General features: G+C 33.7%; 1 protein-coding gene across 4 annotated transcripts in view; it reads right to left on the bottom strand.

The window, feature by feature from the left end:
• The window catches only part of LOC126828711 (EGF domain-specific O-linked N-acetylglucosamine transferase), a 41,015-nt gene extending 26,791 nt beyond the window's left edge, over positions 1-14,224 (bottom strand). Inside the window, exons 1-2 of one of the 4 annotated variants that reach the window (XM_056102470.1) lie at positions 14,115-14,224; positions 9,450-9,590 (exon numbers count right to left, since the gene is read on the bottom strand). Coding sequence is in view for 2 of the 4 variants with exons in the window: in XM_056102466.1 (XP_055958441.1) it covers positions 1,567-1,605 (39 nt within the window). In the remaining 2 variants the exon portion in view is untranslated. Of the gene's footprint in view, positions 1-1,566; positions 1,682-6,289; positions 6,555-9,449; positions 9,591-13,766; positions 13,844-14,114 lie in introns of those variants that run through there. The other 3 variants (XM_056102469.1, XM_056102468.1, XM_056102466.1) reach the window with 3 other exon arrangements.
• Between the last annotated feature and the right edge of the window lie 82 nt (positions 14,225-14,306).

Genomic DNA, 14,306 nt, shown 5'->3' with positions numbered 1-14,306 from the left:
ATGTAGCTCTTCTTGATGGCAAAATACAATCACACTTCAAGGGGAGGGGTATAAAAATAGTTTTGTGTATTTATTAGAGTTGGGTGTTTTTATTATTTACCTGTGGAGCTCTGTCATATGTAAATATAATTTAATCTAAACCACATCTCCTCCTATTTTCATCATTTACCTTTATAATGTAAAATCAACAGGTATGTTGTTGGTCATCATCCAATGAATATTGATACATTATAAATACAATACATATGTATATAAATACAACACATATGTATGTACATCTTATTTATATTTCATTCAATAGTGTGATATAGTTACATGATGTTACACACCTTGGTATTAATGGTATAATATATCCTTTATCTCCATACATCTTATAAGACATATCAACTTCCAGTGACGTCATCAGAAGGTGATATTGGATATCACCCAAGGGCCGTTAGGATATCTCGCCCTTCAACAAGTCCATTAAATTTAGATATAAATCTTTAGTTTCTTCAATGCAATATTAAGGACAATTTGTAAAATTAACAACATGGTTATTAAAAATGTCATCTCTGTTGTGTTGGTGACAAATTAGAGTTTCACACTAGAATACAGACTTCAGGTCCTACAGGTTGATTAGTGTATCCACCTCGGTTATGTTAACAATTCGTAAAAGAATCCCATAACTAAGCTTAATATCGAATTCAGATCTTTAGCTTCCACAAATTCCACAATACAGGACACCTTTCAATTCCTGTCTGCTTCGTTATTACACAACACAGCCCAACTTCTAAATGCATTTACGGCTCATTGATTTCTTTTGAAATATTATTTGGACAGCATTTTGAGCCCTGTCAGTAATATCATAGTAACATTCTAATAATTATTTATATTTATATTTGCTCTTAATAATGCCTCGTATGAGTATACAATAATATATATTTCTTAGTATCTTCTACAATTTGACTTGCTAGGATAAATGCATGATCTAATTCCCTTCATATTGTTTTACTCAAATGATGTATATTTTCACTGCCAATCATTTCGATATTCCCTGTTAGGTGATTTGAGAGAAATACTGGTCAGGTGAGAACTGTATAAGTGCAATCACATCATACTGTATCATTAGCCTCTCCTAGGTGATATGGAAGATTCTATTGTACAAATATGGAATATGGTAATAGAAGTTTCGTAAATTTGATGTGTGGTAAAGGGCTCAGTCTGCATTTTTAATTCTTTTATGCACAATTTTAAGAATTACAAACAAATATTGGATCCCCTATATACTATTTCTGAAATCTTTACCACATACAGAACTGAGGCAAAAAATGTGTTAACTATGAATACTCTTGAGTGATGCAATTTATCAATAAAGACAGCAAAACTGTGACCTATTCAAGATGGTAAATATTAATATACTGACAGTTTGCAGAAGGCCTAAAAGTAAAAATCTTGACTATTAATTACAATATGATTTTAGTATGACCATGAAATTTCCAGTGTCGGAATTACGATGGTAAAAGTCTTTTCACCTGTGTATCTATATCCGCACGTACATTTGTCCCCCGTAATTCAAAAACTTACCGCTACACACCAATAACTGGAGCAGCAACTAAAGATCATTGAACCAGGCTGACATTATTATACTATCACAGTGGAAATCTTTACTTTGACACAGTAATACTATCAAATACTGCACACAATGTAATGTTTGTCATTTTCCAGCCTCTATTATTCAACTTAAAGGTGTCACCAATTTCAGTTTTAGGGCCACCAATATTGACAAGCTTCACTATTCAATTCTTGTTACATAATGGTTTACACACGCCCAAGTATACCTCTGCTATATTTGTGACTAATTTGAATATTTCAGTATACCTTTGTGAATCTTAAATGATTCACATAAGAGACAATTTCCACCTGTATACCTACATTGTATTTGTCTAGTTCTAAAGGGGGTGTGATCACTTAAAATGGAGCAAAAACAAAAACTTGTTAATTTGCATAATTTGAAGTTTGTTTTGTGAGATGAACATCTTTCTACACTAACAATTCATGGAGTAGTATGTCAGCAGATAACCAGGAGTTATTGGATTAAATAATGAAATCGTCCGAGCAGTCGACAATATGCAACCACATTTCTATGTGGGCGTGTAAAAATTGACATTAAAGAAACGATGCTCCATTGTCATTTTTTGCTAAAATATCGAATTTCTCACCTTTTAATCCATGCTAATATTTATCAATACTCAGATTGATTAACATGAATCACCAATTTTATGGATGAGGACAACCAGGCCATTCAATAATTCAACATTAAGATAGCCATGCAAAGCATGGAAATACGTCAAAACAGCAATCATAGCACCCTCTATGGCTTATGCTGATGGCTAATGCTCGATGTCTGGCAATTTACGTTTTCCGAAAAAGATCAAAATGAGGTAATTCCAGGAAATTTTTTAATAAAGCAGACGTTGCTTGAAAGACCGGTAGAGTAAACAAATTGTTATGAAACATAAAAAAACTGATATTGTTTGTTTAAAGATAGGTTGCCAGGCAACGAAACATACGCCCACAGTAGCTAAATCGTCCGGGCAGTCAACACGAGTTGTCACATATTTTTAATTTTCGGTAATGAAACATTTATAATAAACTAAAATCTGATTATAAATTTAAAGTCAATCGGATATTAACTTTGGCCTCTTGAGCGTCTGCAAGATTTTTCAAAGTGATCAAGGGCCATAACTCTGGCAATAATTATCGGAAATTGCTAAAAATCCATAGGCTTCTCCGTCGCATGACCTTAAACACTGTGTATGAATTTAAAGTCAATCGGATATTAACTTTGGCTTCCAGAGCGTCCACAAGATTTTTTTAAGTGATCAAGGGCCATAACTCTACAAGTAATTATCGGAAATTGCTAAAAATCCATAGGCTTCTTCGTCGCATGACCTTAAACACTGTGTATGAATTTAAAGTCAATCGGATATTAACTTTGGCCTCCAGAGCGTCCACAAGATTTTTTTAAGTGATCAAGGGCCATAACTCTGGAAGTAATTATCGGAAATTGCTGAAAATCTATAGGCTTCTTCATCTCATGACCTTAAACACTGTATAAATTTAAGATCAATCGGATATTAACTTTGGCCTCTAGAGCGTACACAAGATTTTTTGAAGTGATCAAGGGCCATAACTCTGGCAGTAATTATCGGAAATCGCTGAAAATCAATAGGCTTCTTCGTCTCATGACCTTAAACACTGTGTATAAATCTGAGATCAATCGGATATTAACTTTGGCCTCTAGAGCGTCAATAAGATTTTTTGAAGTGATCAAGGGCCATAACTCTGGCAGTAATTATCGGAAATCGCTGAAAATCAATAGGCTTCTTCGTCTCAAGACCTTAAACACTGGGTATAAATTTAAAGTCAATCGGATATTAACTTTAGCCTCTAGAGCGTCCACAAGCAATTGTGGACGCCGGACCGCCAGACCGACGGACGGACAGATGGGGGCGACGACAATATACGACCACATTTAAATGTGGGCGTATAAAAAGATAAAACTAAAAAAAAACAACAGTTTGATTCAGCAAAAACTAAAATATAAATGTATACAACTTGACACACAATTAATACAAATAACATAAGGGGGTTCTACACTATATTTTACTGTAATGCACTTTTGAATGAAAATTTAACTGTCACATAAACTGCATCTCACTTGTATATTTTATGCTTCATCAGATACAATTTAAATCATAACTAGTTTTAAGGAGATTAATTGCCCTAAGGCTTATTGAATACTTGATACAAATCTTGATACTTAAAACATTTTGATAGATGAAAAATATATCTAATGCTAGGTTGCCAGGCAATCACAATGCACTAAACAGCTCAAGTTGTGTACGAAACTTGGACTAGAAAAACAAAATTCCCAAATCTTGAAATGCAACAAATAAAAAAGTAGAGAAAGACGGAGAGAAATGGGGTTTAACTTCCACTCAACACAAACTAGATCATTTCGGGACTAACATATGGTTCAATTCTATCTATTTAATTAAAATTGCTTGTGCATTGAACTTTGCAACTCGATTATCACAAGTAGACATTTTAGCGGGAAAGCGCGAGACTTGCTATTCGCAATGATCGAGAAATCTGATAGGCTCACAAGCTGGATGAATACCCAATCGAAATTAGTGCCGAAATATGCAGGGTATTACGTGAAGGCCTTGATAAGATGTACATAATTAAAGCGAGATTAAGCCTTCTATTGAAGATGGTCAAAGTGTAGAATTTATGCAGAAAATATTTAACAAGGATTCAATGTACTCAGATATTTCGGATTGTGAGGAAGATACAAATGATAAACACTTTTCAATTTTGAGTAGACAAGACATCATTGAATGTGCCAACAATGCCGTGCCCATAAATACCTTATAAAGAAATCAGTGGGCTGTGAACTTTTTTAACAGTTGGTCAGTGTGGCAGAATAATAAACAGAATAGTGAGCGAAAAATCCTGTGTGCGCTGAAAGATATGAGGATACATGATCTTATTTATTTGATGTCTAGATTTGTCTTGGAAGATATGAGGATACATGATCTTATTGATTTGATGTCTAGATTTGTCTTGGAAGATATGAGGATACATGATCTTATTGATTTGATGTCTAGATTTGTCTTGGAAGTAAGCAAAATAAAATGATGAATATTACCCACATTATTCCATATTTAGTTATGTGAATAAAACTGATGTGGATATACTACACAATCCAGAATTTGAGGGTTTCAGCAAGTTCTTGATAGTCAGATGAAGAAACTAATTAATATGGGCCTGGCAAAGTTTGTCGTCCGAATCGTTTAACAACATTGTACAAGAAAGTAAATAAAATGTTAAAAGAAAGAATTTGTGTCCTTTTTCATTGCGGAGTGATGTAAACCTGTTGTGACATCATCCGAGGGTGATATCTGATATCGTCCCATAACATGCATTGGAGATCAAAGGAAATAACATCCCAAGGTGTATAAAGACAAGTAAAACGAAATTTTGAACTATAAAAAGCAAAACGAATTAGGATCTGTGTTTTAATCAGATTGCAAATATTAGCTCCTTTAAATACTTTACTTGCATATTAATATCAAAATACTGTACTTACATTTTAGTATTATATGTTGATATCAAAATATTGTGTTCTTACATGGTAAAATTCAAATGCTGTACTTATATGGTGATATCAAAGTACTGTGCTTCCATGGTACGTGTAATATCAAAGTACTATACTTGTACTTAACTGATAAGGCCAAACAAAAATATATATTCTGGTTCCAAGACAATCCTTCCTGAAAATTTGATGTGGGAGGGAGGTTTTGTTTTTTTATTATGTCAAAGAATCACTACTGGACCAAATGACTTCCCATAAACATCACCATTTCACGACACTACATTTATCATATCTTGTTGTTGTGTGTATCATTATCCAGTAAAAGTATCATTCATGATTGTCAATTGATAATTGAGCCTACGGTACATTTCCAGTTTGATGCAAAATTTTTACTTCCTGTTAGCAAAGGAAACAGGTCATGCAAAACAGGTCATGCAGCTCCTTTCTAGCAAAAAAAAAGTTTGCCAGGCAACGAAACATACACCCACAGCAGCTAAGTCGTTCATGCAGTCAACAGGAGTTGTTGTCGCATATTTTTTCTATTGTCGGTAATGAAACATTTATAATAATACACTAAAATCTGATTAAGAGTAACAACTCATTAAGTACTTGTCAGAAAATCATTAAAATTTGTTTGGCTTTTAGTTCTGCCCCATGCTAACATTTGGTATAAGAAACATTTAATATCATGAATTTAGCTGTTCAAGTTATCAAAATTCATTGAAAACCACTAAACTTGTTCGTCTCAAGACCTTATATACTCTGTTTATCAATCTAAAGTCAATCGGATGATAACTTTTGTCTCTAGAGCATCCACAAGATTTTTTAAAGTGATCAAGGGCTATAACTCTGACAGTGATTATCGTATATCGTTGAAAATCAATAAGCTTCTTCGTCCCATAATCTTAAATACTGTGTATAAATCTAAAGTCAATCAGATATTAACTTTAGCTTCTAGAGCTTGTGGACGCTGGACGGCAACGACAATGTACGGCCACGTTTCAATGTGGGCATATAAAAAGGGAGCATCTGAGAACAAGATCATGTTTTTTTTATATGTCCTTATAGTTAAATATTGTAATTAGATGGGGAATAATAAATATACTTATACTTATAATATTCATCAAAATAAATAAATAGATTTACCTGTTTTGACATAGTATACCACCGAATCATGAACATATATCTATTAACAGTAGATGTAGGGTTCTATTGTTAGTAAGCCCACAATGAATCAAGTAGTTTTAAGTCTTTAGTTAAATTATCCTTGCTACTCCAACACTCTTATGTCAACCAATGCCACCTTCATTATTCACAAACATACACCCTCAAGTAATTTACACTTGTATGATAAGGCCAGCCCACATTACATATTTGCTCATAATGCTTGCTTTTCAAATGAATTACCCGTGTATTTTTAAGCACCACAAAAGAATAGCATGGCTTAAATAATTAATTTCAACGCAAGCAGGGAATAGAAGAACAAACATTATTAGCTGTTTGAAGTTTTACCTTTCAGTGAAACTAGTGGCCTTAGTTTACTTGCTGTTGGCAGATTATTCAAACAAATTCCGTTAAAAAGTAAAAAAAAACAAAGTTAAGAACCCCAGTATGCAAACTTTGAAACTCTGTCAACAGTACTTATGTCTGTACCTATCAACCTTTTGAAAATGTCTCGTAGTGAGTCCTTAATACAACTTTAAAGCTATAACATGCCCATTTCTAGTTTAATCATGTACAGAAAGTCAAAATGTTACTAAAAAGGAACAAGCAGCCAAAAAAAAGTAAAGACATTTAAAGATACTTTATGGGAGATTAGATAAAGAGTTGACTGTTCTTGCTATAATAGTTAACCAGCGGTTAAACATAAACTGTGTCCTCCAGAGGGTCCACAACCATGATATACCATATATTTACACTATTTGCGTGTAAATAAATTGACAGACAAAATGGCCATCGTTCGTTCTCAAATTGCGTAAAAATACCATATATTTACACTATTTGCGTGTAAATAAATTGACAGACAAAATGGCCATCGTTCGTTCTCAAATTGCGTAAAAATATGGTGTATCAAGGTTGTGGACCCTATAGAGGTCACAATTTTGATCCGATTTTGATGAAACTTAAAATACATATTTATAACCCAAAGATCTTGGTTCCTTTCGATATTCGCACATATTGGATCATAACTTCCTGAATTATGGCCCTTGATTGTACGAAAAGTCGCGTTTTTAGGATATGATCCCTCTAGATGTCACAATTTTTATCCGATTTAAAAAAACGTTTGAATATATCACTGTTACACCCTTATGATGGTTGAGTCTGAATTTCGTACAAATCGGACCAAAACTACCGGACAAAATGGCTGCCCATCGTACGCAAATATTGTACATGTGGTATATCAAGGTTTTGGACCCTCTAGAGAGAGGACACAATTTTGATCCGATTTTGATGAAACTTGAAATGCATTTTTATAACCCAAAGATCTTGGTTCCTTTCAATATTCATGCTTATCGGATTGAAACTTCCTGAATTATGGCCCTTGATTGTACGAAAAATCACTTCTTTTTTGAGCTTGTTCTCTGTCCATCTCTTGCAAAATGTGGGCGTATCTTGCATGGCAACCGCTTGTTTTATTTAATCATCAACGAGCAGCAGATCGGATTCAAATCCAGTGAAAATCTGACACATAAGATGACATCGAGAGTTGATTATGGTCTGGATAAGTTAATTAATGTCTAATTAATCATTTATATAACATTTCAGGTCTAAAGAAAGATCTGCAATAGGCAGATTTAGCTCTTGCATAATGTACTGTATGTTTAATGCTCCAGAAGGCCTGTACATGTAATCATTTTCCTTATTTCAATTTACCAAAGACAGGTTGCCAGGCAATGTATTGTACACCAACAGCAGCTAAGTCATCTGAGCAGTCCACAAATGTTCTTAGATATCTATTTTTGTGTAGGTACATGCAATGGGATGAAATGGTGTTTAACATCCACTCAAGAAAAACCAGGTCATTTCGGGACTAACTTATGGTTAAATTTTTATTTCAGTTGGGTTTTTAGGTTGTTAAGAGGAAACCAGAGAACCAGGAGAAAACCTACAAAGTTGGATTGGTGGCCCTACTCCATGTGACATACAAGTCTTAGTGTCTGATCAAAACCATGCACTTGACTCACTGAAAGACCTTATGAACTAAAGCACACACGTTAGACCATTTGGAAATAAAGTCCCTATTTATTATACATAACATGTACAAGTACTTGTAGTTGTAATCAAATAATAACTTTTGCTGTTCGGATTTGTTTGTGTCATCAACATTAACAGTCTGTATCAATTTCAAATCAATCACATAATAACTGTATCTTCTACAGTGTACACAAAATTTTCAAATTGATCAGCATCAATTTTAAATGAGATTCAACCTTTTTTTTAGTCACAGAAAAGTGTTGAACAGACTTAATCTGAAGTGTTTGGTATTTTGAATGGTTCAAGCTTTAAATAATTAAATATTTTTATCTGTTTGTTTAGTTAAATCATTTCCAAGATTCTACAAAATAAATCAAGGGCCATTACTCTACATTGTTACAGCATTCACAAGATTCTAGCAGTTGAAAAAGAGCCATTTCATTACTCTAGAAGTAATAAACGGAAATCATCGAAATTCAAAAGGCTGCTTTGTCTTACACATGTAAAAACCTTGGATATGTTCTCTGTTTACGGTGTTCACAAGAAATTATGGATGCTGGACTAACAGATCGGAAGACAAGGGTCACAACTATATACAACTAAATTTCAATATTTGGATAATGTATATATTATTAACAAGATTCTATGGCATAATCAAGGGTAATAACTGAGAAATTATAAGAAATTGTTGAAATTTGTCACTTCAAGAATCTGAACAAAGCATACAAATCTCAGGAAAATATATATTAGATGAAGATTTTGTTCAAGTATAAAACTACATCAGACCAACACATGTATTTTCATCTCAATCAAAGAGATTAAGCTACCGGTACTTAAAAACATATTTTTAAATTTAACATCTGTAATAATCCCTTGTTAATCCACTCAGTCAAGTTAACTCTTTATCCCCAATCAAGTTAAAGTGATTTAATTTCATGCTACTATGGTAGCATAAACAGAAGAACATTTTAAGTTGAATAATACATAAATAGTTATTTTAAATATGATTTTTTTTTTGTATTTGGACAAATGTTTCTTTCTAAAGCTATGAATCATTTTCTAAGGTTTTTTTATAGTTAATTATAACTATACTATTACTCCAAGTACATACCTTCTATCTTTTACAATCCTGTTTTTAAGTTATAGTACTATTTCTGTCAGTAATACATATTTCATTTCCAGGTAGGCCTAAGTGTCATTGTCATCTCAACTTCAGATGTAATTTCTTCAATAATTTCATAGTTCAACAAGCCTAAAATATGAAAAAAATATTTCCAAATAGACATTTGTCGATAAAATAAAATTCTTGCAATCATTATTTAAAGCTACTGATTCCATTATTCAATAATCAAACAAAGCCCACTCTCAATAAATTACTCTGTGTGAAAAAGCCCCTTCCTGCCACCAGGCATTAGGTACAGTAAGAACAGGAATCTCATATACATGGTGACTAACATGTATATTGATTCAATTTAAAACAGAGAGAGAGAAATGGGGTTTAACGTCCACTCGAATCAAACCAGGTCATTTCAGATATGGTTCAATTTTATTTCTATAATTAGCTTGCGCGTCGATGTCTTTAGCAGTGGAAGGAAACTGGAGGCCCCGCAGAAAACCCACAAGGTTGGACAGGCGACCCTACTCTTTGTCACGTACAACTGGGAATAGAAACCACAGCAATTGACTCAATGACAGACCTTATGATAAAACGCGCACACGCTAACCATTCGGCCATCCAAACCCCCAATTTAGAACAAACTACAGATACTTGATTCGGCTCAGCAATGAATCACAAGGGAGACAACTACAGTTTAAAAAATTCTGCAAGTATTTGTAGGCTTATAATTATGAGTGTTAGTGTTACTGTTAAAAGGTATATTTCCATGACAGTTGAAAACCTGCACTAAATATAGAACCCACTGATTAGAAAATATATTCAAACTATCAAGAAAATTATGTTTTTTTGCTAAAAACTTCTTAAAAGCGTTGAATGGAAAAATCTAACCAGCGGCTGCCAGACAGGATATGCCCACATTTTGCAAGAGATGGATAGAGAACAAGTTATAAAAAACAGTGATTTTCCATACAATCAGGGGCCATAATCCCGGAAGTTATGATCTGAAATGTGCGAATATCGAAATGGACTGAGATATTTGGGATATACATGTAGATATATTTTAAAGATACATTATGGGAAATTAGATAACCAGTTGGTAGTTCTCACTATAATAGTTAAAAACTAGGTAATGTAAAGGCAATTTGCTGAAAATTTCAGTCAAATTGATCCACTATGAACCGAGAATTAAGCGATTGAAATTTCCGCCTAGCCTTGATCATCATTACTGAAGTCGGTACGACAAAAATCATAGTCATGATTATCCATTGATTTAATCATTAAATCGTGAAGGAAAGTTATGCAGTAAATCGGATCATAATCCTCTAAAGATTGCAGGCTAGCGATGCCAGCGAGAGTTGATTATGGTCTGGATAAGTTAATTAATGTCTAATTAATCATTTAAATAACATTTCAGGCCTAAAGAAAGACCTGCAATAGGCAGATTTAGCTCTTGCATAATGTATGTTTAAGTTTCATCAAAATCTGATAAAAATTGTGACTTCTAGCGGGTCCATGAGCTAAAATATGATTTTTCAAACAATTAGGGGCCATAATCCAGCAAGTTACGTTCGGATATGCGCGATTATGGACAGGAAAAACAACCTTGATATACCATATATTTACACTATTTGCATACGAGGGGCGGCCATTTTGTCCAGCAATTTTGATCCAATTTTCATGAAATTTGAACTCAGTTCTCATTAGGGTGTAACGGTGATATATTCAAATGTTTTTTTTAAAATCGGATAATAATTGTGACCTCTAAAGGGACCACAAGCTTAAAACATGATTTTTCGTACAATTAGGGGCCATAATTCAAGAAGCTACAATCCGATATGCGCGAATTATCGAAAGGAACCAAGACCTCTAGAGGGTCCACAACCTTGATATACCATATTTTTACACTGTTCGCGTATGAGGGGCGACCATTTTGTCAGGCAGTTTTGGTCCGTTTTTCACAAAATTCGAACACAACGAACATTACAGTGTAGCGGTACCGTTAATATGTTCGTATGTTTTTTTTAAATCAGATAATAATTGTGATATCTAGAGGGACCACAAGCCAAAACGCGATTTTTTATAATTCTGGAAGTTACGATCCGATATGTGCGAATATCGAAAGGAACTAAGATCTTTGAGTTATAAACACACATTTCAAGTTTCATCAAAATCAGATGAAAATTGTGATCAGGGGCCATAAACCATGAAGTTTTGATCCGATATTTGCCAATATCAAAAGGAACCAAGATCATTTGGAAATTATCTATATTTCAAGTTTCGTCAAAATCGGATAAGAATTGTGACCTGTAGAGTGTCCACAAACAAATTGTGGAGGGATAGGGGCGACAACAATATACATTTACGTCCACATGAAAATGTGTGCGTTTTAAAATTCTGCACTTTATGTATAGCCATCTCTTAGGAAGTTAGCAAAAGGCGAAATGTGCGTGTGTTTGTGTAGGGTTTATACTGTCATGCATGGTCAATCTATTATTTCAGGCCCACCTGAAGCTATACAAAAATTATGTGAACGTCTAAAATATATCCAACTCTATTTATTTATATCATATTTTGATTTAAATATTGTAAATATTGTATTTGCACTGGTACGATATTATATGATATCATTAATCTCTCTGCGTTCCACTATGTATATGAGGCACAGGAATTGGCATTGCTGAACATAGCAAAAGTGTCTTCACTCGGTCACATCCCCCTCCCCCCACAACCTTCCTCACAAAACCCTGTTCTAATGACAATTTTGTTTCAATAGTTCTAAACAACATGTACATAAACAAAACAAGCCAACAGTGAGGCTGATGTCCCCCGCTGAAATCCCAAAATAAATAGATGACACATATTAATTAATCGCACATTTATTTTTTTCAAAAGTATCGAGCAATCAAACTATACACTAAGTTTCATCACTCTCTATCAGATAGAATCAAGACTATCTTGTCCCAAAGCATCAACCAATGAAATTGAAACATTCTACCTCAATTAAAAGCAGAGTTGTTATGTTCCAAAGTCTTGACACATCAAATTGCTTATTGCTCCTTAGCCTAAGCAGAAAATTCTCATCATCGAAATTAGTCAAGGTAATGATATAATGAATCAATACTCAGAGTTTCATCACTCTCAATTAATTATAACCAAATTTATCGTGCCCCAAAGCATCAACCAATCAAATTACTTATCTCTGCTTACATGTATCCTAAGCAGAAAATGCTAACCTCCGAACTCCATCAAGGCATTGACCTAATAAACACCTACACCAAGTTTGAACATTCTAGCTCAATTAGAAGGAGAGTTATTGTGTTCCAAAGTCTTGACCAATCAAATTGCTTATCGCTCTGCTTACCTTGAGCAGAACATGTTCATTATCGAACTTAGTCAAGGTATTGATCTAATGAAATTATAGGCCTACACTAAGTTTCATCACTCTCACTTAATTACAACGAAAGTTATCGTGTCCCAAAGCATCAACCAATCAAATTGCTTATCTCTGCTTACTCTAAGCAGAAAATGCTCATCTTCAAACTTCATCAAGGTATTGACCTAATAAACACCTACACCAAGTTTGAACATTCTAGATCAATTAGAAAAGGAGTTATTGTGTCCCAAAAAGTGTGACGGACGGACGGGCGGACAGAGAGACGGACGAACCCATTTTAATAGTCCCCTGCTTTCTTCGAAAGGTGTGGGACAACAAATGCCTCTTGGGATTACCACAACATTATCATTATACTGCCCTCACCAATATACTGGGCAATTCTGTATTATAGTAACTTGAAATATCCATTTCTCATCTATCCACTTGAGGATTTCAAAATAATAAATTTTTCCAACTATTCTGGACTGTGGCTTAGGAACATTGTTTTTTGGGGTTTTTTTTTTTGCATTTCAGAGATTTAAGGTAATATTACCTTTACAACCATGAAATGCATATTTCAAGAACTTCAATTGTCTTTTATCTTAGCTTTTCTCAGCAGTTATAAGGACACATTTTCGTAGGCCTACTAATGTCAATATTAATGCTCTTGTGTACATTTTATATAAAAAAACCCAGAGGGTTGCTTTAATACTACAATCCGAATATTCTTTATACAACCATAAAAAGTTTATTTGAATATATCAAGCATCAAAGATTCAAAGTGGCATTAGTAGTGATGTAAATTTAGTTGGCTCAGTTCTTTCTTTTCTTAGATTTTTTCTTGTCAGAGATAGTAGGCATTTGCACCAATCATCAATGTGAAATCATGCGTGCAATTTTACATAAATATTAAATATAGAATTAGAATGTCCACTCACAAACTGATTCACGAGTTTCCCCTACTCGCAGCTTTTCAAAAATCCTTCTTAGTTCTTATCCGAAAATAAACTATGTTCAGATTTTCCAAAATCGAGACCTGTATTTTTTAAAATAAACTAATACTAAGTTATAGTAAAATTAAGCCTAAAAAGTGTTTTGATACGAATTTAAATGATGCACAAAAGTCAAACAACAAGTGACAAAAAAGTAGTCCAAAGTTTATGTCAAAGTTTCTCAAAAGTTAGTTATAATCACATTTATTTCTTCTCCAGTGCTTTATTGGCAGATGCAACGTACCGTTATAGTCTGAAATTAAGACAAAGGTTAATTAAAACGCAATTATTCACCTGCTTTCAAGTTAAAAACTTTCTATAAGTAAAATACTAAAATCGAAAGTAGAGAAATAACGCACAGTCTTCCTTCCCGCTCCGTCAATAAATCACGCACCTTGTCGGTGAAATATTCAACTCTCACGTGAAAATCCGAGATTAGCAGCTCTGATGTAATTTTCAGCCAATCAAATGCGAGTAATTTTGCGT

This window comes from Patella vulgata, chromosome 7 (genome assembly GCF_932274485.2).
Source record: "Patella vulgata chromosome 7, xgPatVulg1.2, whole genome shotgun sequence".
In the NCBI taxonomy this organism is placed as follows: domain Eukaryota; kingdom Metazoa; phylum Mollusca; class Gastropoda; family Patellidae; genus Patella; species Patella vulgata.
This window is presented reverse-complemented; position numbering and strand designations above follow the sequence as displayed.